Source organism: Schistocerca piceifrons, chromosome 3 (assembly GCF_021461385.2).
Source record: "Schistocerca piceifrons isolate TAMUIC-IGC-003096 chromosome 3, iqSchPice1.1, whole genome shotgun sequence".
Lineage (NCBI taxonomy): Eukaryota > Metazoa > Arthropoda > Insecta > Orthoptera > Acrididae > Schistocerca > Schistocerca piceifrons.
In genome coordinates this window covers 107,412,900-107,437,810 of record NC_060140.1, presented here as the reverse complement: position 1 = coordinate 107,437,810, position 24,911 = coordinate 107,412,900, and the positions used below count along the sequence as shown (strand labels likewise).

At 42.7% G+C, this 24,911-nt stretch overlaps 1 protein-coding gene across 1 annotated transcript in view; it reads left to right on the top strand.

Moving 5' to 3' along the window:
• The window catches only part of LOC124788432, a 120,962-nt gene that overhangs the window by 31,233 nt on the left and 64,818 nt on the right, over positions 1-24,911 (top strand). Inside the window, exons 3-4 of the mRNA XM_047255703.1 lie at positions 1,297-1,778; positions 21,335-21,434. Of these exons, the coding sequence (XP_047111659.1) occupies positions 1,297-1,778; positions 21,335-21,434 (582 nt within the window). The remainder of the gene's footprint in view (positions 1-1,296; positions 1,779-21,334; positions 21,435-24,911) is intronic.

Here is a 24,911-nt window from a genome sequence, read left to right as displayed (position 1 = left end):
GAACGCCGTGCTGGATCCCAACGGCCTCCTATCACTAGCAGTCGAGATGACAGGCATCTTATCCGCATGGCTGTAACGGATCGTGCAGCCACGTCTCGATCCCTGAGTCAACAGATGGGGACGTTTACAAGACAACAACAATCTGCACGAACAGTTCGACGACGTTTGCAGCAGCATGGACTATCAGCTCGGAGACCATGGTTGCGGTTACCCTTGACGCTGTATCACAGTCAGGAGCGCCTGCGATGGTATATTCAACGACGAACCTGGGTGCACGAATGGCAAAATGTCATGTTTTCGGATGAATCCAGGTTCTCTTTACAGCATCATGATGGTCGCATCGCCAGCCAGAGTGACCGAGCGGTTCTAGGCGCTACAGTCTGGAACCGCGCGACCGCTACGGTCGCAGGTTCGAATCCTGCCTTGGGCATGGATGTGTGTGATGTCCTTAGGTTAGTTGGGTTTAAGTAGTTCTAAGTTCTAGGGGACTGATGACCACAGCAGTTAAGTCCCATAGTGCTCAGAGCCATTTGAACCATTTTTTTGATGGTCGCAACCGTGTTTGGCGACATCGCCGTGAACGCACGTTCGAAGCGTGTATTCGTCATCGCGATACTGGCGTATCACCCGGCGTGATGGTATGGGGTGTCATTGGTTACACGTCTCGGTCACCTCTTGTTCGCAATGACGGCACTTTGAACAGTGGACGTTACATTTCAGTGTTATGACCCGTGGCTCTACCCTTCATTCGATCCCTGCGAAACCCTACATTTCGGCAGGATAATGCACGCCCACATGTTTCAGGTCTTGTACGGGCCTTTCTGGATACAGAAAATGTTCGACTGCTGCCCTGGCCAGCACGTTCTCCAGATCTCACCAATTGAAAACGTCTGGTCAATGTTGGCCGAGCAACTGGCGCGTCACAATACGCCAGTCACTACTCTTGATGAACGGTGGTATCGTGTTGAAGCTGCATGGGCAGCTGTACCTGTACACGCCAACCAAGCTCTGTCTGATTCAATGTCCAGGTGTATTAAGGCTGTTATTACGGCCAGAGGTGGTTGTTCTGGTACTGATTTCTCAGGATCGATGCACGCAAACTGCGTGAAAATGTAATCACATGTCAGTTCTAGTATAATATATTTGTCCAATGAATACCCGTTTATCAACTGCATTTCTTCTTGATGTAGCGATTTTAATGGCCAGTAGTGTATGTATGCCATGACAACAGGAAGAGAATCAATCAGTCTTCCTGGTGGCACAACAGGCGTGCGTCCAGCGCCGTGTTGTCCTCAGGCGATACTGAGCGTGCCGACACTGCTGTGGTCGCTGCAGCCGCTGCTGGTGCCGCCTGGTGGCAGCGCCGCGACCCTCTCTAACACGACGGAGCCTGCGCTCAAGCGCAGTACGCCGCTGCCCATGTGGCTGCCGCCAGAGCTGCAGAGTTCACCCGCCTACGAGATGGTGTACGGGCTGCAGGTATTCTCCATGCTGGTGGTCCTACAGACCTCCGTTTTCACTGGCATCTTCTTCCTCGTCCTCATGCTCAGCATCGCTGCCGAGCTGCACGTGCTCAACGACAGCATTGCCGGGAGCAGTGGGCAGCAGTTGAGCTCTCCCAGGCGACAACACAGTTTGTCCACAATGGAAAGCCACTGTGCTTCTGAAGTAGATGCTGCAAACGATGGCGCAGTCACCAATTTTGAGAGAAGCCACTTGCAGCAACAGATGTATTGTGACTTGGCGAACAACATTCGGCATCATCAGTTGATTATAAGGTGAGTATCACATTTGACCCAACCCCACTCTCATTTCGATAATTACCTTTTTGTTACATATAATATATTGCACAATTATACCAATTCGGCAGTACTGATATACGCAAATACACTATCTGATCAAAAGCATCCTATCATGGAATTGACCACCAGATGTCGTGAGAGGGAAACTGCCCATATAAAAGAAGGTGGGAGTATTTAGTTATCACTACAGAATCAGTAACAGCAGACTGGGTCTATCAGAACAACTCAGTGACTTCAAACGAAGATTAGTCATAGAACTTCACCTGAGAAAACAATCCTTCAGGGACACTTCAACCATTCCATTGCTACCTGAGACCACTGCTCATAATGAGATTGTCAAGTGGAAATGTGAAGGTACAGCCACAGCGAAACAAAGACCAGGCAGACTTCAGGTACTGACAGGGAGGTACGTTGAGAATCATGGTGAGTGATTGTAAAGGATTGCACAACATCAGCAGAGGGAATCACTTGTGAGTTTCCCAGATCTATCAGCATTGCACCTGTCACAATGAGTGCGTATAGAGAGTTAAAAAGAATAGGGTACAATGCTCGAGCAGCTCCTCATAAGCCAAACATTCCTGTAATTAAGGCTAAGTGAGGCTTGACGTGGAGGAAATACCAAAAACCACTACACAACAAAACTTTGGAAAAATTTAAACACGAAAATAACCTCACAGTGGCGATTATGAAACCAATAAAACCAATATTTCATGACAAATGTTCAAACGTGTGAAGTCTTATGGGACTTAACTGCTAAGGTCATCAGTCCCTAAGCTTACACACTATTTAACCTAAATTATCCTAAGGACAAACACACACACCCATGCCCGAGGGAGGACTCGAAGCTCCTGTGGAACCAGCCGCACAGTCCAGGACTGCAGCGCCTTAGACTGCTCAGCTAATCCCGCACGGCATTTCATGACATTTGTGATCCAAAATCGCTGAAAAGGTGTGTGGATGGATCCACTTAAAATGCTAATAATTCATTCCATCCAAAATTTGGAAGGTATGTCCAGAGACTGACTTTTTTCGAAGAAGTTAAGAGCAATAGTAGATCTGTGATACTGTGGTTACTTTTAATGACTGGATAGATGGCAGATCAAAAGTTACTGAGAGACTAAAAATACTGGTCGGTCTAAGTAGAATAAAATTTGTGAATTGACCTAACAAGGGCTCATTAAGCAAGAACAAGGTCCTAGGTAGACACATAAAAAGAAGCACTTTATTTGGTATAACATGAAAGACACACTTCATATAAAAACCACAAGGGTTGCAGTCATGGAATCACAGAAACACAACAAGATCTCTTGGTTCAATCAGAACTGGCATACTGTTTTATATCTTGATAATCAATGGCAAGCCAGACTAGATATAGTAGACTAGAAATGGTAGATTAATAGTGTAACACTATCACTGTGAGTCTAATGGTACAAAATGTATGTCCAGATGAAGCACAGTTTGAATGGTTGTAGGAAAATCATAATCACAAAAAGTCTAAGATTGATGGATAACAGAGTCTGGTGCCTTAGTCCTGAGAGGCCATGGTCAACGAGCATGGTTCATTGTAGATGCTTGGTGGCTCACAGAAGGCTTCCAAAGCAATGGTATCCAAGATGTTGTGCCAGCATCAACTGTCTGGCTGTGGACATGCAGCAGCCTGAATACTGTGCCAAGAGTACAACATAGTTGCAGGCACACGACATCAGAGACAATTAGTGCCACAATTGCTATGCTTCCTGTTGGCAGTGTAGGGACTGACTATTGGTGAAGAGGCAGCCTTTGGCTGCAATAGCGGCTCCAACTGTCTCCTATAATAATGAGCCATTGTTTCTGCTGTCCTCCAGAACTCTTTTTGCTTGATTCACAATGACAAACATACTTTGGCCACCCATTGCACAGGCCTATTATGTCAGCAGAATATGTGGACCAACATCGTACCTCTCCCTCCCTCCACATCTGTAGGAGAGATGGATGACTGCCTATATGCCACAGGGTGTGAAAGCATTGGCGTCAGTGACCATCAGAAGCAAAGGCTTTGAGCCCTTGCAGTCAACATCTATGGGAACAGATGCATCAGCAGTAGTTGACACACCATCAAGGATGCTGGTATATTGCTGACTGGTGGCCTCCCATTCGACAGGGCACTGCTGCTGCAACTGTGTTTGATCTAACTCAAACATCAGATTTGGGAGATCTGGAACAGTGATAGAAATGGAGCCGCAGGTTGAAACGCTGGTGGCCAGTGGGAGCACAGTTGTTGATCGATATGCTAGCATGATTGTGACTCATCCTGCAGCTGGACCTCCACCAAAGTTCTGCTGAGGTGGCAGTTGATGCATGTTGGAACCCATTGACGCCCACCCCATAAAAAGACCATTCATCATACGTCAATGTTGATCTAATAGCGATGGTAATGTAGCCAAAAGGAAGGGTGGTCAGAGGCTAAAGGGTTCACACTGAACAGCTGGGAGCGCTGAGGGTGGCCATGTACCCTTCCCACTAGGCTCCCCATCTTGAAGAGTTGCTGCAGCATAGAATTAACCCATCTAGAACTGGAATAGGGAAAATCTGAAAAAAAATACTGGAGGGGTGATTGGAAAACTTTGTCATTGATCTGACATGGAGCTGAAAGTAAGGAACCAAAGGCGCCAACTAGATGTGCATGCAGGAGCAAATGTTCCATTCTCAGAGCTGGTGGCATGTCCAATGTTGTCCTGCCATGTCCTGTCCTGTACCGTGCCGCACTGGGGAGCAATCCCTAGTGCCACCAGGAGAAATATCACGTATTTCCAAAGCCAGGTCGTGGGAAGATCCAAATGCAGAATGTTTCTACCACCCTTGGTGTCGATGAACAAAAATCCAGTCATAACAGAAGGTTTGTGACATTTGGTGGTAGAGCAAAATTGGCCCGTCACCTAAATGGTATTTTTACTATAACTCTTTGGCTGATCAGTAAATGATTGAAGTGATAATGATCCAAGCTGCCTGTAAGTTGACAAACTAATGATGGATGTGGAATGTGACTGGAATGTTATTAAGGGATACTTCTAATATCAATAACCGATTCCAAATAGGGAACACAGCTTCTTCATATAACATACGCAGACTTAAGAGCAGTTAACCAGCTTCTGAGACCAAGTCCATGTTCCGAAGACGTGTTCTACCCAAATTCATCTCGTGCATGGGGCTACATACTTCCACCTTGTAACCCAATTTTCCACAAAATGAACATTTTACCTTTCGAAAATAGTACTGTTTCAGGGAGAGCATAAGGGAACAGTTGACAGGAATGGGGGAAAGAAATATAATAGAAGAAGAATGGGTAGCTTTGAGGGATGAAGTAGTGAAGGCAGCAGAGGATCAAGTAGGTAAAAAGACGAGGGCTAGTAGAAATCCTTGGGTAACAGAAGAAATATTGAATTTAATTGATGAAAGGAGAAAATATAAAAATGCAGTAAATGAAGCAGGCAAAAAGGAATACAAACGTCTCAAAAATGAGATCGACAGGAAGTGCAAAATGGCTAAGCAGGGATGGCTAGAGGACAAATGTAAGGATGTAGAGGCTTATCTCACTAGGGGTAAGATAGATACTGCCTACAGGAAAATTAAAGAGACCTTTGGAGATAAGAGAACCACTTGTATGAACATCAAGAGCTCTGATGGAAACCCAGTTCTAAGCAAAGAAGGGAAAGCAGAAAGGTGGAAGGAGTATATAGAGGGTCTATACAAGGGCGATGCACTTGAGGACAATATTATGGAAATGGAAGAGGATGTAGATGAAGATGAAATGGGAGATACGATACTGTGTGAAGAGTTTGACACAGCACTGAAAGACCTTGAGTCGAAACAAGGCCCCCGGAGTAGACAACATTCCATTGGAACTACTGACGGCCTTGGGAGAGCCAGTCCTGACAAAACTCTACCATCTGGTGAGCAAGATGTAGGAAACAGGCGAAATACCCTCAGACTTCAAGAAGAATATAATAATTCCAATCCCAAAGAAAGCAGGTGTTGACAGATGTGAGAATTACCGAACAATCAGTTTAATAAGCCACAGCTGCAAAATACTAACACGAATTCTTTACAGACGAATGGAAAAACTAGTAGAAGCCAACCTCGGGGAAGATCAGTTTGGATTCCGTAGAAATACTGGAACACGTGAAGCAATACTGACCTTACGACTTATCTTAGAAGAAAGATTAAGGAAAGTCAAACCTACGTTTCTAGCATTTGTAGACTTAGAGAAAGCTTTTGACAATGTTGACTGGAATACTCTCTTTCAAATTCTAAAGGTGGCAGGGGTAAAATACAGGGAGCGAAAGGCTATTTACAATTTGTACAGAAACCAGATGGCAGTTATAAGAGTCGAGAGACATGAAAGGGAAGCAGTGGTTGGGAAGGGAGTAAGACAGGGTTGTAGCCTCTCCCCGATGTTATTCAATCTGTATATTGAGCAAGCAGTAAAGGAAACAAAAGAAAAATTCGGAGTAGGTATTAAAATCCATGGAGAAGAAATAAAAACTTTGAGGTTCGCCGATGACATTGTAATTCTGTCAGAGACAGCAAAGGACTTGGAAGAGCAGTTGAACGGAATGGATAGTGTCTTGAAGGGACGATATAAGATGAACATCAACAAAGGCAAAACGAGGATAATGGAATGTAGTCGAATTAAGTCGGGTGATGTTGAGGGTATTAGATTAGGAAATGAGACACTTAAAGTAGTAAAGGTGTTTTGCTATTTGGGGAGCAAAATAACTGATGATGGTCGAAGTAGAGAGGATATAAAATGTAGACTGGCAATGGCAAGGAAAGCGTTTCTGAAGAAGAGAAATTTCTTAACATCGAGTATAGATTTAAGTGTGAGGAAGTCATTTCTGAAAGTATTTGTATGGAGTGTAGCCATGTATGGAAGTGAAACATGGACGGTAAATAGTTTGGACAAGAAGAGAATAGAAGCTTTCGAAATGTGGTGCTACAGAAGAATGCTGAAGATTAGATGGGTAGATCACATAACTAATGAGGAGGTACTGAATAGGATTGGGGAGAAGAGGAGTTTGTGGCACAACTTGACCAGAAGAAGGGATCGATTGGTAGGACATGTTCTGAGGCATCAAGGGATCACCAATTTAGTATTGGAGGGCAGCGTGGAGGGTAAAAATCGTAGGGGGAGACCAAGAGATGAATACACTAAGCAGATTCAGAAGGATGTAGGTTGCAGTAGGTACTGGGAGATGAAGAAGCTTGCTCAGGATAGAATAGCATGGAGAGCTGCATCAAACCAGTCTCAGGACTGAAGACCACAACAACAACAAACTGTTGCTATTGGTGAGAAATAACAGAATTACTGCAAAACTGCAACTTCAGGGAAGCACAGCTGGTCGAAATCTCAGAAGAATGGGGTGCCACATTCGGTAGGGACGTGATTTTTTATCAGAGATGTTGCGCTTGGGTCCTGCGTACATGAGTGGTGTAAAGCAGTTCACTGAAGAATTCGGTGTTCGTTCAAATGCCTGAATGAGTGGAAAGCACGCTAAGAACGAGGGACTGCTGATTTTCAGCAGACTGTTACTGAGGCCCTTGTTGGATGCTTGGGCCAATATCATATCTCTCACCAAAGAATTAGCATACCATTGTTTATACTTGGAATTACTGCACTTGCAATCATAGTCCGAAGAAAGACACTGTACCTGCACGATCCATTCCTGATTGATTAGACCATTTCTTTTATGACTCCTTAAGAATTTGTGGTGGACAACTGACACATGGATTTGGCAAACAAAATATTTCATTAATTTAGTTTTATACTGACCTTAAAACAAGTCACAAGGTTCGACATCAGGATTCAACTGTGATAAATATCAGCACCTAAGTATGCTTATCAGAGAGTGCTGATGGATATCACCAGAGATTCCATGTGCAATGAAATGCTGATCCAAGTGTGTGATATACTTAGCCCATAGTTCTTCTGCTTTCCCGTCAAAAGTAGGAAATGGTAGCAGTGACGACTGGAATCGTTTTATCATGGTGTCGGTTCATGAAAGTTGGTTGGAAAATTCTGGTGACGCTGTGATAGTGGTATCTTTCCAATATGGTGCTTGCTGCGTGTTTTCCAATAGTGAGAACACTTGGGTAGTCACATCTAGCTTGACACCAGACATTTTACAACGAGAACTGAATGTTAGCACATTACATATGCTAAATACTGTCTTACGCGCACCGTCTAGCCTAGAAGTTACGGGAAACTTACAAAGTGAAACTCATATATGTCTAGTCGCCATTCACTGAAGTCACGTGACAGACTCACTAAGTAAGAGCAGGCACTAAGGTAGATGTATAACGACACACACTTTGTCTGGTGTAACATGAGACACTTCTCACAAAACCAGAAGGGTTGGAGTCATTCAGTCACATAAACACAACAAGACTTCTTGCGTAAGTCGGACAAGGCAAACTGTCTTATAGCTTGGTAATCAACACCAAATCCGAAATAGATGTTCGTAGCGGAACGCTATCACTGTGAGTCCAATGCCGCGTCCTGCGTAAGCGACTCAAGCAACTGACTGTGCACAACTGCTTCAGCCAACAAAACATGGCCGCGGGTAAAGCTAAGGAAGTGTCCTAGGTTGGCGATATTCATGCCGCTGTCTGTCGTCTTCTGTAATTGGCAATTCTGAAATTAAACATATTAGAATATTGTCACTGCAGCACTTGCGACAGTGCTAGCACCAGCTATGAGTCTTTCCGGTGAAGCCCTGGTGCGAAGTCACCTTTTCCTACGAAATACTTATCACCCGAGAATGAGATTTTCACTCTGCAGCGGAGTGTGCGCTGATATGAAACTTCCTGGCAGATTAAAACTGTGTGCCCGACCGAGACTCGAACTCGGGACCTTTGCCTTTCGCGGGCAAGTGCTCTACCAACTGAGCTACCGAAGCTCGACTCACGCTCGGTACTCACAGCTTTACTTCTGCCAGTACCTCGTCTCCTACCTTCCAAACTTTACAGAAGCTCTCCTGCGAACCTTGCAGAACTAGCACTGGAAACATCCCCCAGGCTGTGGCTAAGCCATGTCTCCGCAATATCCTTTCTTTCAGGAGTGCTAGTTCTGCAAGGTTCGCAGGAGAGCTTCTGTAAAGTTTGGAAGGTAGGAGACGAGATACTGGCAGAAGTAAAGCTGTGAGTACCGGGCGTGAGTCGAGCTTCGGTAGCTCAGTTGGTAGAGCATTTACTTATCACCCGGTTTTTAAGAAAACTATTTGGTGAAAAAATTTGATCCTTTCCATCTCACAGCCTGGTATCTTCACCCGATAAGGGAGTGGATTCCTTTTCGTTATTTATCTTAGTTACCGTGCTGCAGGTCCGCCCCCGTTAGCTGAGTGGTCAGCGCGGAGGAATGCCACGCTAAGGGGCCCTGGTTCGACTCCCGGCTCGGCAGGACATTTTCTCCGCTCAGGGACTGGGTGTTGTGTTGTCCTCATCATCATTTCATCCCCATCTCCGACGAGCAAGTTGCCCAAGGTGGCGTAGGATGCAATAAGTACTTGCCCTCGACTGCCGACTTCCCCGAATTGGGGACTCCCGGCCCACAATGCCATACGCTCATTTCCATTTTTACCGTGCTGCACGAAACTAAGTAAACGAGTGAACGAAATTTTTAAGAGTTTGCAAAAGTAAAATGCACTGTGTATAATCTGCATGTAGTTGATTTTAGGTTACCCAGATCCGCAAATGAAATGTAATCAACATATCGAATTTGTAATTAAAGTTGAGAGCAGAACAATATCTCTCTTAGTTCTCGTGATTTTTTATTGTATACATGACGGAAAGTCGTGTAATGTAATTGTGGTACAAAAAGTTGTTAGCTGACTCAATTTATTATAAAACTATTTCCATAAGGAATGACTGTAAGATCCCAGTGAATGTTCCACCTATGTGTTGTAACCAAACGAGAATAAATGCAAAATCTTTGTTACATATCAATTTATCAAGGAATCTATGAAAATCAACAGCGTTGCAAGGTAAAATTTTATTTGTTGCTTAAAATATCTGCAAACTACTTAGTTATCCAGTTATCAGTTTTTCTCTTTCCCTGTGTACGTATTTCTTTACACAATAAATTGCGTGAAATTATCTTTCATATTGTTTGAGGAATAAATTAAAATGTATACTAACTTTATTCTGCGATAACTCTCCTGGACCTTTAAGCAAAATAAGGGTTCAGTTGGTAGGGCATATCCTGAAGTATCATTAATTCTGTAATAGAGGGAAGAGAGGGGCGTAAAAAGCTGTATAAGCTGTATAGAAACACAAAGGCTCAGCTTCAGTAAACAGACTTAAATGTATGTAGCTTGGAGTAGTTACATAGAAGTGAAGAGACTTACACATAACAGAGCTGTATCAATCAAGTGTAGTCCGAAGACCAAACAAGAACATTTTTTGTGTCGTTCATTTTGTTCATTACAAAAGAAACTAATTTGAGGTGTTTTTTTTTAAAAAAAGCGATATTGCGAATGACACTATTTGGGAAAAACAATAGCAAGGAGTGTGTCAAAATTACTTGAAATAGTGTTCATATTCACTTCCATTAATTTTTCTTTAAAATATAACCCAATCAACTAGCTTTTGAAGTCTGAAAAAAATTGTCTACATTCAAGTAGAACACTGATGTTGTTATTTGCCTTTTGCTAAATCTGGATTAATTTTATCCTCTTTTCAGTTGTGTCACTAAAAATCCCTTAATCTTTCACAGTTTTCTTAACTTTTAAATCACGTTGATTTTTACATCACACATTGGGGTCAGTTCTTAAAAATCTGTTTCGACTTCCAGTCGCTTAGAAAACTTCGAGAATGAAGCAGAAACAAAAAGATAACTCCTGTGTTCATTAAATTTTTAGTTTGTTATAGATTATGTGTAGCTTTTGCATACGTGTCGTCACAATCATCTAAAACATTTTCTGACCCTATATTGCAGCCTGCACGTTGAGCGTCCGTAATCTCCTTCTTTCCTGTTCTGATCTGCAGCCTGAAGATTTGTGTTATGCAGTTCTCTATGCTATTGTGTTTTGTGCAAGCCTTTTCATCTTCGAATAATTACTGTAACCTTCATGCTTTTGAACGTGCTTACTGTATCCATCTCTTGGTTTCCCTTTACGATTTATCCCCCGCCCCCTCCCCCTCAGACTTCCCTCCAACGCTAAAGTGGTGATCCCTTGATGTCTCAGAATGTTTCGTATTAACCGATCCCCTCTTTTTGCCAAGTTGTGTCACAAACTTCTCTTCTCCCCAATCCTATTCAGTTCTTCCTCATTAGTTACGCGAGCTCCCCACTTAATCTTTACCATACTTTTGTAGCACCGCATTTCAAAAGCTTTCTTTCTCATCCAGTCTAAAATGTTTATCGTTTCACTTCCATACATAGCTATACTCCGACGAACACCTCCAGAAAACACTTTCTAACATTTAAAACTATATTCGATGTTAATAAATTCCGCTTCTTAAGAAATGGTTCTTGCAATTTCCAGCCTACATTTTATTTCCTCTATACTTCGGCTATTCTCATTTCTTTTGCAGCTCAAATAGCGAAATAGCTGCTGAAATAGCAAAATTGATCTACTCCTTTAAGTGTCTTGTTTCATAATCTAATTCTCTCAAGATCACGTAATTTAATTTGACTATGTTCCATTAACCTTGTTTTGCACTTGGTGATGTTAATCTCATAACCTTCTTTCAAGACACTTGTGAGTAGGCTGTTTAGGTTTTTATATTGGTAACGCCACGCAGTGCTTTGTATTAAAACCGCTGACAGTGCTGTGTGCAGTCTGTGGCTGGTTAGACTCATTGTTGGAAGTTTTTCGCCTGTGTAGTATTGGGCAGTTGGATGTGAACAGCCAGCAGTGGTAAATGTGGGGAGAGAGATGCCAGAGTTGTGAGATGTCAATATGGGCAGACGATCTGGATGTGTGTCCGTCAGAAAAAGATATTTGTTAAACTGGATGTCACGAATATATATATTCATGAAGGGTATAGGTTATTGTTAGTCAGGGCTATTCTTTTGTAGGGATTATTAAAAGTCAGATTGCGTTGCTCTAAAATATTGCGTGTCAGCTTAGTAATGATCAGAATAAGCAAAGATAAAACTGTCTCAGTTTCACTCTGGAGTTTGAAAATCAAGTAATGTAGAAGTTTTTCCAGCACAGTCGTTCTTAACATTGAAAGGGAAGTTTCATACATTGTCAATTCCATTCAGCTGCTCTTGAACTCCTTTTCTGTCTCTGACAGAATTACAGTTTCATCAGCAAAACTTAAAGGTTATATTTCTTCTCCCTGAACTTTAATTCCTACTCCAAATTTTTCTTTGGTTCCCTGTACCGCTTGCTCAATGTACACATTGAATAACATCAGGCTACAAAAAAATGGTTCAAATGGCTCTGAGCACTATGGGACTTAACATCTGTGGTCATCAGTCCCCTAGAACTTAAAACTGCTTAAACCTAACTAACCTAAGGACATCACAAACATTCATGCCTGAGGCTGGATTCGAACCTGCGACCGTAGTGGTCACGCGTTTCCAGACTGAAGCGCCTAGAACCGGCCGGCCAGCAGGTTACAACCTTGATTTCCTTCTCAAACAGTTTCCCTTTCATGCCCCTTGACTACTATAACTGCCATCTGGTGTCAGTACAAATTGTAAATAGCCTTTCACTTCGTGTATTTTACCCCTGCTGCCTTCAGAATTTCAAAGAGAGTATTCCCGTCAATATCTTCAAAAGTTTTCTCTAAATTTTTCATTTGTATGGCCATGTCGTTAGTAGTTGCTTTACAATTCTTGAGGGTATTTTCGTTCTGTCATTAGAAATACAAAAATTCGTGTTTTTTTCACCAGATGCGTTTCGCTTTATTGAGGTAAAGCCTCATAAGTGGTCTATAATTAAGTTATTTACATTTTGTATTTGCTTTAAGATCGAAAAACAGTTCGTTAACAATATGTTGGTTTATACTTACGATGATTTTTCGCTTGATTTCTCGCTTACATCGGGAAGTACCGTCTGCTAGCCGACGGTCAAATGTACATCGGGGATATGCTACAATCCTGTCTCACTCTCTTCTCAACCATTTCTTACCTTTCGTGCCCCTCAACCCATATAACTGCCATGGTTTCTGTAAAAGCTGTAAATAACCTTTCGTTCCCTGTATTGTATCCCTGGTATCTTCAGATTTTCAAAGAGAGTACTCCAGTCAACATTGTCAAAAGCTTTCTCTAAGTCTGCAAATCCTGTTAACGTAGTTTTGCCTTTCCTTAATCTGTCTTCCAAGATAAGTCGTAGGGCAGTATTGCCTCATGTGTTTCTGAATTTCTTCGGAACCCATAGTGATATTCCACAAGGTTGGCATCTACCAGTTTTCTCATTCTTCTGTAAAGAACTCGTGTTAGTATTTTGCAGGCATGACTTCTTAAACTTGTAGTTCGGTTATATTCACACCTGTCAGCAGATTATTTCTTTGGAACTGAAATTATTACATTCTTCTTTAAGTCTAGGCTATCAGTATTACTGACGGTGCCTTGTTTCGACTTAAGTCTTTCAGTGCTCTGTTAAATTCTTCTCGCGGTATCATACCTGCTACCTCATCTTCGTCTACGTCCACCTTCCTTTCTGTGTTATTACCCTCAAGTTCATCTCCCTTTTATAGACCCTCTACATACTCCTTCCACGTTTCAGCTTTCCGTTTTTTGCTTAGTATTGGTTTTCCATGTGACCTCTTGATATTCATTCAGCTTCTTCGCTTTTCTCCAACGGTCTCTGTAAGTTTCTTGTAGCTATTATCTATCTTTTCCTCCCAATGATATTCATTTCTCCTCTAGCCATTCCTGCTTAGCCATTTTGCTCTTCCTGTCAATCTCATGTTTTGTATGTTCGTATTTCCTTCCGCCTGCTTCATTCACTGCATTTTTATATTTTCTCCTTTCAACAGTTAAATTAATACCTGCGGTGATATCCAAGAATTTCCATTAGGCCTTGTCTTTTTACCTAATTGATCCCCTGCTGCCTTCACATTTTCATCCCACGAACCCATCCATTCATCTTTTATTGTATTCATTTCCCCTGTTCTAGTCAATTATTGCCTAATGCGTCCTCTGAAGCTCTCAACAACCTCTGGTTCTTTCAACTTATCCAGCTCTCGTTTCCTTAATTTCCTATGTTTTTGCAATTTCTTCATTTTCAGTCAGCAGTTTACAACCAATAAATTGTGGTGATAGTCCACATCTGCCCTTGGAAAAGTCTTACAGTTTAAGATCTCGTTTCGAAATCTCTGTCTTAGCGTTATACAATTAATCCGATGTTTCCAGGTATTGGCAATGATTAAATTATGCTCTGTATAAAATTCTACCAGGCGTCTGCCTATACTGTTCCTTTCCCCCACAACGTATTCATCTATTATTTTTCCTTATCTTCCTATTCCTACTATCGAATTCCAGTCCATCACAACTATATTTTGGTCTCCCTTATCTGGATAATTGCTTTTATTTCATCATACATTTCTTCAATCTCTTCATCATCTGCGAAGCTAGGTGGCATATAAACTTTCTACTACTGTGGAGGATGTGGTCTTTGTGTCTGTCTTGGCTAGGATAAGGCGTTCAGTGCGCTCTTCATAGCAGGTTACCCACATTCCTATTTTCTTATTTCTCGTTAAACCTACTCCTGCAGTACTCCTATTTGATTTTGTATTTATAACCCTGTATTCACCTGACCAGATGCCTGCCGCTCCCGCCACCAAACTTCACTGATTCCCACTATATCTAACTTCAGCCTACCGATTTCCCATCTTTAAGTTTATAACCTATCCTCCCGATTAAGGGATTTAACATTCCACGTTCTGACCCGTAGAATGCCAGTTTTGCTTCTTCTGATGAGGACATCCTCCTAAGTATTCCGGGCCCTGAGATCTGAGTGGAGGATTATTTTACCTCTGGAATATTTTACCCAAGAAGATGCCCTCATCATACAACGATACAGCAGTGCTGCTTGCCCTTGGGAAAAATAATGGACATAGTTTCCCTTTGCTTTCACCCATTTGCAGTACTAGTACAGCAAGGCCGTTTTTGTTGATGTTGCAAGGCCAGATCAGTCAGTCATCCAGACTGTTGACCCTGCAACTACTGAAAACGCTGTTACCCCTCTTGAGGAACAATACGTCTGCCTCGTCTCTCAGATACTCCTCTGTTGTTGTTGCACCTATGGTATGGCTATCTGTATCACTGAAACATGCAAGCCACCACTCCAACTGCAAGGTCCATGGTTCATGAGGCGGGGTTTCTACTCACAAAACGCGATTTGCTCGAAAAAATTTGGTGTATCCTATTCGTAATACACCAAAAGTTTTCGAACAAGTCGTGTTGTGACATTGCATCCTAAAGTATCAGTGAAGCATAACAATGAAACTTTCTCCAAGCTGAGATACCACAGACAGTTCATCACTTTGACAATACCTTGTCTCCAACCTCTTTCTATATCGTAATTAACAAAAAAAATTTAATTGTGGGTATTGTTTGGCGGTTGAAGTGGTTTGGGGATGTTGGGGATGTTGACCCACATGTGTTGACCACATGTATATTAATTATGAATAAAAAACATAAATATATAAACCTGTGAATCATTAATAAAAATTAATATCTGAAAACATATGTTGAGAGCATAATTGGTTTCTGCTGCGATTGATGTTATCCTTGCACGTCTCTATCGGAAAAATTACACCAGCGTAAAAATACAGACAATACCTCAGTACCTTCTTTTTATTGTTATTGGTCCCGCATCCTCTAAGAGTGGAAAATATCATCCGTATGTTCTTCTATCTACTACTCTTCATCTTACGTGCTGCTAGTGCTTGGTACAGATTCTAGGGCTGTATGTTCTTCACCTTCTAAAACAAAATATGTTTTAATTCATATTTAATTGTCAGTCTAAATAGCACTAAATAATATTGCGTAAAATACTCTAATCCAAAATTACTGAATTTTTCAATACTGCCATCTCAGCTGCTCACCTCTTTCCCTTCATTGTTCAACCTGAACTAATTTCCTGTCTACACCTCTCATGCACCCAGGTCATCCTTCTTCTCCCTTGAATAACAAAAACTATCTGTGTCCTACGGAGGTTTCATAAATGCATCTAATTGTGCACCATCACGTAGGTTGTCAAGGATTGACTTGAAAGCTTCTACTTTTCGATTCTGAATGGAGCTTGCAGATTTAACTTTACTGCAGCATTCTTCACGTAACTGGTGATTGTCATTAAACTGCAGCTACTCGTAGAAACCCATTGTAGAACGCAATTATTAAATGGGAGCGAAACGAGGTAGATATGCAAATGCATTAACGCAGAACCACTTTACGCTGAGAAAAAAGTTAGGTCCAGTTTTGGCCACCAGATGCAAATCTGGCGTTGGTATGACATCCATGCTGTCATGTGACAAGCCTAAAGTGCTGTTTTGAATCTGTTTCATATGAACAGAACCAATTGCAGTGCTGTATTGAGAGAATATCACCGACTGGAAGGTCTGAGGAGAAGTCTAGCGTCATTAAATGATTTAAAGAACATGACAATTAAATTCGAAAACACGGGTGAGCTTGGTGTGACGCCTGGAAGAGGAAGATAGTGTATTCCGGTGAAATTATTGACGAGGCTGTTGTTGCTGTCACTAAGCACACAGCACATGCCCAGGGTAGTGCTAGTGTGTAATGTCACGATAATTGCCCCTCTCACGGTCTACAGCACGGAAAATTTTGAGCTCTATATTGCAACGGTACCCGTACAAGACCGAGACAGCGGAGCAACTGAAACATCATGATCAGCAATAACTTTCTGAATATGTTCTTAAGTTTCTGGCATGGATCGGAGTTGATGATATGTGGCTGGGCAACTTTCAGTGGACTTACACTCTACATTACAGGGTGCAGTGAATATACAAAACTGCCGAATTTAGGGTGCTGTTAAACAGCGTGTTGTGCACGAAGAGGCACTGAACTCGCCGTATGTAAGTGTGTGGTGTGGACTCACAAGCAACTTCTCAGTCCGTTCTTCTTTGAAGAGAATACACTCAGAGGACCTGTCAGGTGTACCGTGATGTCTGCAACTTATCGAGACCTCCTTTTACAGCATGTGAATCCTGCTTTGGAAGAGCGCAGCTGTATGGAAACCACTTTTTTCACGCAAGATGGGGCAAAATCTCCTGTCGCTGGCTCATTGAAAGATCTGCTTAATGTAGCTCTCCACGAAAGTGTTATCTCAAAAGGTTTTCCAGATGCATACCCTTTAAGACAGCCCGATCTAAATCCATGTGACTTTTGGCTCTGGAGATATCTAAAAGAAGGTACTTACCAGGGACATGTTTGGTCTCTACCTGATGTGAAGGCCAGTATACAGGAACAGGTTGCTCAGATTCCACTGGAACTGCTGCGAGCAAAGTTTGATCTTGTCTTTTTATGGATGCAGCGTCTCTGACGTTCGTACTGAAAAAATTGTGTAAGCAGCGGTTAATAATAAAGTCAACATTATTCCTTTCTCACGTGTTTGACTTTTTCTACCTACATCCAGTTCCTAATCCATTACGTATGGAAATATTTCTATATACCTTTCATCCATTCACAGTGCCAAATTTGCACCTGGTGGCTAAAATTGGTACTCATTTTTTTCCATTGTAAATTGGTTCTGCGTTAACGCATTACCATATCTACCAAGTTTCGCTGCCCTACGATAATTACACTCCTCACTGGAACCTCCGTGAGCAGCTGCACTGTAATAACAACCACCCGATATGATAAAGTTTCCAGCTGCACGTATGATCTTTAATGTGTCTGATGGGTATCTTAACATTATCCCAAAAACCTAGAGCTTCTTGTCACGCAGCACCTCTATTTTTCAACTGCACTGCACAAGTATTAACATAAACAGTGTAAGACTTGGCAAGTAGCTTACTGCCTCATATTTGGCAAGACATGTGGTCAATTAAAATATCGTGTCCTCCTGCCTTGAATCCATACTTGTTGATGTTGTAGAAGTTGAATGTGGCGTCATTGTACTTTAAGCCTTTCGAGGAAAAGTGCACTAAATGAACTTCACTGCTGAAAAATATTTATTGCGCATGTATATGCAGATAATGATATTCGTTTTTTTATATACATTATTTTAATGCAAAAGAGAAATAGTAGTCAAAACCAATTGGTTTTGTTGGGATTTTCGTGATATGAACTACGACCTGAAGTGAAAAATGCTAAATACCGCTGCTTTATCAAAAACGAAATGAGATTAAAGCTTAAGGGCGACAAAATTTTGTATGAAATGAGATTAGAATTAACATTGACCTTTCAATAATAAAATTAGTGCTACTGTTTCATCTTCTAACTACTCTGATAGTGAGGGGGTTACTGATCAAGAACCTCCTAAAACTCCAGGCACAGGTTTTGAAGTTGTCGTAGAAGAGGAAAGAGAAGACACCAGTTCGAACTCACAACCTAAGAAAAGGGGTAGCAAAAGAAAACTTGAAAGTACCTACAGTACTGATTCAGTATCATACTTAGAAATTATAACACTACTAATTAAAGTTGTCAAGTTATATCAGTCAGAACAAGAATTTATAGCTTCCTTGTATGTGTAAATAACAACTTTATCAAAAAATATACGAGCATCATTATTCAAAATAGTGAATTCTATACAAGACAGATGGAACCGTTCCATAAGCCACAACATTTCGCTAATTCCTGCAATATGTTCAAGTTCCAAAACCAAGTTCCGGCAAAATCAATATCAAAACCATTATAAAATCATTACAAATTTTTGTAGAAAATTCACACAAAATATTTGAAAATTTGTATTCCTCTTACTCGAAAAAGCAGGAAGTAATAGAGAACAGAGGCATAGGTCGCTAGCAACTTTTAGAATGGTCCAGCAGTAAGATAGAAAGGAAAAATATTTTCCCATTTCCCTGTGATCACCCAAATCCGCATGTGCTTTCAAATACATTTTAACAAAATGGAAGTTAAGTCTGTAAAGTTACTCTTTCCAGGTAACCTAAACACACTATTAGGGAAGCAGAAACACAAAATGCATTATTTATTGCGTTTAGGAAATTATACTTACTTTAAGCAAGACACAGGTTATTCAAAATTTCATTACCATTCACCCATCACTGAAGCACTCAAAAGAGCAATGTTATTGAATGGTGGCGACAGTGGATCTGTAGAACCATTTCAGTATGCAGAATTATCGGAAGGATTTCGCTGTCCCAAACTCTGAAAATATGTAAGTCATTTTTGTAGAGTGGGTGAGATTTAGAAAACCATCAGGAGCGCATTGTTTGGAGCACATAATAAACATACAGGTGAATTTATATAAACTGTTCTTAACTTTGGTTTCGTTTCTGACCATGAAAAAGTTAATTGCTGTATAACTGAATTTAAACACTTTATGAAGACACGTCGTACATGGTGACATTTCTACGTGATGTGTTGTTGTTATGCGATGAGTGGGCCTACTCAGATACATCTTTAAGCATTCCATCTCTAACATCCAACTGCCGTAGTTATACTTCAGGACTGAGGGCGGGTATAACAAATGGTGTTAATACGCTCATGCTCATAAATTAAGGATAACTGCAGAATATCGTGACACACAACGTGGCACTATACAAAACTGGCGCTTATAGCATAGGCACATAGGGAACACACATGACCCAGATCTGTAAGTCCACGATATTGGTGATAAGTTGAGAAAACCGTCCCGAAACACATGTGCTACAAAACGCCACTGTTTCCTGCGCATGTACCCCGACATCAATATAGGATATGATCACCATGCACACGTACACAGGCCGCACAACGGGTTGGCATACTTTGGATCAGGCGGTCGAGCAGCTGCTGGGGTATAGCCTCCCATTCCTGCATCAGTGCCTGGCGGAGCTGAAGTGTTGTAGGGGTTTGAAGACGTCAGCTATACGTCGAACGAGAGCATCCCAGACGTGCTCGATGGGGTTTAGGTCTGAAGAACAGGAAGGCCACTCCATTCGCCTGATATCTTCTGTTTCGAAGTACTCCTCCACGATGGCAGCTCGGTGGGGCCGTAAATTATCAACCATCAGGAGGAAGGTGGGACCCACTGAACCCCTGCAAAGGCGTGCAAAATGACTTCCCGATATACCTGAGCTGTTACAGTTCCTCTGACATGCAGGGGTGTACGTGCACCAATCATAATCCCACCTCACACCATCAAAACACGACCTCCATACAGGACCCTTTCAATGACATTGAGGAGTTGGTATCTGGTTCCTGGTTCACGCCAGATGAAAACCCAGTGACAATCACTGTTCAGACTATGCCTGGACTCGTCCGCGAACATAACCTGGGACCAATGTTCCAATGACCATGTACTGTGTTCCTGACACCAGGCTTTACGGGCTCTCCTGCGACCAGGGGTCAGTGGAATGCACCTTGCAGGTGTCCAAGCAAATAAACCATGTCTGTTCAGTCGTCTGTAGTCTGTGTGTCTGAAGACAACTGTTCCGGTGGCTGCGGTGAGGTCCCGAGCAAGGCTACCTGCTGTACTCCGTGGCCGTCTGCGAGCACTGATGCTGAGATATCGGTCTTCTTGTGGTGATGTACACTGTGAACGTCCCGTACTGTAGCGTCTAGACACGTTTCCTGTCTGCTGGAATCATTGCCATAAACTTGAGATCACACTTTGTGGCGCACAGAGGGCCCATACTAAGTAAGACCTGCCGTGTTTGACCAGCCTCCAGTCGCCCTAGTATTCTACCCGTCATAACGTCATCAATGAGCCATTTTCAACACACAATCACCATTAGCACATCTGAAAACGACTGCACACTTACTCGCTGCACCATACTCTGACATGCACCAACATACTTCTGAGTATGTGGACTGCTTCTAGCGCCACTGTGCGAAGACCGCAGGTCAAATGCACCGCATGGTTATACCCTGAGGTGATTTAAACCCGCAAACCGCCCACCAGAGCGTTTTTTCACCATGTATCAGTATTATCCTTGTGAGCAAGAGTGTAGGTGTTTCGTTGCATTTCTACAGACCAAGTACGTAGTCTGATGAAACGTATGAACATCGATGGTAACCACGTGCCAAACTAACTGATAATATGCTCCAGACGTCCAGTTGATAATAAAATAACCGCATGATCATTGCATAATGTGCATGAAGCACGATAGAGCTACCTCTGAAGTCGCTCATTATATAAATGACTTAATACATAATAGGACCACCTGTCTTGATGAATGCACAAAACGTCTTCTCCGAAGCCGAATGAGCCACCTTGAAATACAGCTTAGGTAGTGAACTCACCTGTACTCAGTTAATGGGGCATCCGAACTTATTCTGCTTTCCAGGCGATAGCTTGCTATAATCGTTGAGAATAGAGAGTTTTCATTTGTTGTTTCGGATACTTCTATACACTTAGCAACTGCTTTAATAAGTTACGCCTAAAAGTGCTGCTTCTGATTATCTTTCACAGATGTGTCAAGGAACTGGAGGCTATAATGAACCTGCCGATCTTCGTTCTTTTGTTTCTACACATGGTGAACATCTGCGCACAGATCTTCGTCACCTCTCTCGTAAGTAAACATGATTAAAAGCGAAATTTGTTCTTCTTGTCCTATAAACGTGCTCATGGACAGGGCGCTAGATCCAAGCCTCCCGAGATCAGATATATGACCCAGTCTCCCGTTCAAAGCAGGTCTCTGTATACTTCTAGCAGAAGCCGTAAAACAGTCTTCTTGTCTGTCGTTAGTAACAAGGAAAAATGGCTCTGTTTATCCTACATGTCGCGATCAAAAGAAAATGAGCCTCCAATGCTTAACTTTAAATTAGTAGTTTTTCTACCACATAGTCTAGCGTTACCCAGAGTGCAGCACGAGGAAGCATACCTGTACAGTCCAACACCCCAAAACATTTACAAATTCACATTTTTTTAATTTTTTTTAAACAGATTTACAATTTTATGTCTTTTAAGCGTACTGATGTTGTTGTTGTGGTCTTCAGTCCAGAGACTGGTTTGATGCAGCTCTCCATGCTACTCTATCCTATGCAAGCTTCTTCATCTCCCGGTACCTACTGCAACTTACATCATTCTGAATCTGTTTAGTGTATTCATCTCTTGGTCTCCCTCTACGATTTTTACAATCCGTGCTGCCCTCCAGTACTAAATTCGCGATCCCTTGATGCCTCAGAACATGTCCGACCAACCGATCCCTTCTTCTGGTCAAGTTTGCCACAAATTTCTCTTCTCCCCAATTCTATTCAATACCTCCTCATTAGTTATGTGATCTACCCATCTCACCTTCAGCATTCTTCTGTAGCACCACATTTCGAAAGCTTCTATTCTTATTTTGTCTAAACTATTTATCATCCACGTTTCACTTCCATACATGGCTACACTCCATACAAATACTTTCAGAAAAGTCTTCCTGACAAATCTACACTCCTGGAAATTGAAATAAGAACACCGTGAATTCATTGTCCCAGGAAGGGGAAACTTTATTGACACATTCCTGGGGTCAGATACATCACATGATCACACTGACAGAACCACAGGCACATAGACACAGGCAACAGAGCATGCACAATGTCGGCACTAGTACAGTGTATATCCACCTTTCACAGCAATGCAGGCTGCTATTCTCCCATGGAGACGATCATAGAGATGCTGGATGTAGTCCTGTGGAACGGCTTGCCATGCCATTTCCACCTGGCGCCTCAGTTGGACCAGCGTTCGTGCTGGACGTGCAGACCGCGTGAGACGACGCTTCATCCAGTCCCAAACATGCTCAATGGGGGACAGATCCGGAGATCTTGCTGGCCGGGGTAGTTGACTTACACCTTCTAGAGCACGTTGGGTGGCACGGGATACATGCGGACGTGCATTGTCCTGTTGGAACAGCAAGTTCCCTTGCCGGTCTAGGAATGGTAGAACGATGGGTTCGATGACGGTTTGGATGTACCGTGCACTATTCAGTGTCCCCTCGACGATCACCAGTGGTGTACGGCCAGTGTAGGAGATCGCTCCCCACACCATGATGCCGGGTGTTGGCCCTGTGTGCCTCGGTCGTATGCAGTCCTGATTGTGGCGCTCACCTGCACGGCGCCAAACACGCATACGACCATCATTGGCACCAAGGCAGAAGCGCCTCTCATCGCTGAAGACGACACGTCTCCATTCGTCCCTCCATTCACGCCTGTCGCGACACCACTGGAGGCGGGCTGCACGATGTTGGGGCGTGAGCGGAAGACGGCCTAACGGTGTGCGGGAGCGTAGCCCAGCTTCATGGAGACGGTTGCGAATGGTCCTCGCCGATACCCCAGGAGCAACAGTGTCCCTACTTTGCTGGGAAGTGGCGGTGCGGTCCCCTACGGCACTGCGTAGGATCCTACGGTCTTGGCGTGCATCCGTGCGTCGCTGCGGTCCGGTCCCAGGTCGACGGGCACGTGCACCTTCCGCCGACCACTGGCGACAACATCAATGTACTGTGGAGACCTCACGCCCCACGTGTTGAGCAATTCGGCGGTACGTCCACCCGGCCTCCCGCATGCCCACTATACGCCCTCGCTGAAAGTCCGTCAACTGCACATACGGTTCACGTCCACGCTGTCGCGGCATGCTACCAGTGTTAAAGACTGCGATGGAGCTCCGTATGCCACGGCAGACTGGCTGACACTGACGGCGGCGGTGCACAAATGCTGCGCAGCTAGCGCCATTCGACGGCCAACACCGCGGTTCCTGGTGTGTCCGCTGTGCCGTGCGTGTGATCATTGCTTGTACAGCCCTCTCGCAGTGTCCGGAGCAAGTATGGTGGGTCTGACACACCGGTGTCAATGCGTTCTTTTTTCCATTTCCAGGAGTGTATACTTGATGTTAACGAATTTCTCTTCTTCAGAAACGCTTTCCTTGCCATTGCCAGTCTACATTTTATATCCCCTCTACTTCGACCATCATCAGTTACTTTGCTCCCCAAATATCAAAACTCATTTACTACTTTAAGCGTCTCATTTCCTGTTCTAATACCCTCAGCATTACCCGATTTAATTCGACTACTTTCCATTATCCTCGTTTTGCTTTTGTTGATGTGCATCTTATATTCTCCTTTCAATACACTGTCCAATCCGTTCAGCTGTCTCATACATCTTGCTCACCAGATGGTAGAGTTTTGTCAGGACTGGCTCTTCCAGGGCTATCAATAGTTCTAATGGAATGCTGTCTACTCCCAGGGCCTAGGTACTATGTATGCCCATCTCCAAAACTTACAATCATTTTACTTTGCACTTCCAGGTTTTATTTTATAGGAAACTAATTTCATATGTTACACTCCTGTAATTTTTTCAGCTTTGAAGTTCGCCACTTGCTGCTTCATGAATTCGGACAGAACCTTTCCATTTTCTTGATTTTTGAGGAATGGTTGCTATTTTGGTGTCGAATTGAATTCGCTTTAGTACCTCAAGAGACCTGCGTAGATTTGGGCTGAGTACAACAACATTGTACTTGCTGTGGAAACTTTCTTAAGCACTGATGGTTCTCTGTGTACTGCAACTGAGTTCTGCCCACGTGGGTGGAGGAAAGAGTGTGTTCTCGTCTATTAACTATCCTCTAAGAAGTCACAAAACATTTGCAGTTTTTCAGACACAGGCACCGCCTACATTAAGTATCCAACAGAATAAATAACAAACAATCACGGTTCCAGCACAGGCAAACAAAATATATAAGATAAAAACTTTCCTACTTCATTTCTTGAATAACAGTCATGAGCAAGCCTCTGTGTTTCTCTATCTCGAGACCAACTCTGCGTTAGATCAAATTTACATCTTTGGGTTCTTACGTAAGTCCACACATTCATAAAGCTTTCTACAAAGTTTAAAAACATTGTTGATGGAGATAGTTTCAAACTTAAGATTATCACATTTATCAGAAACTGTTGAAAAGACTTATTGATAACCTGAAGTTTTCCTATCGTTTAGCAAACGTCCATTGATAAGGTCTTAGATCGTGAATAGCTGACAAAAAACCTTCGTGCAGAACTTAAAAGTTCCGTCGACATATA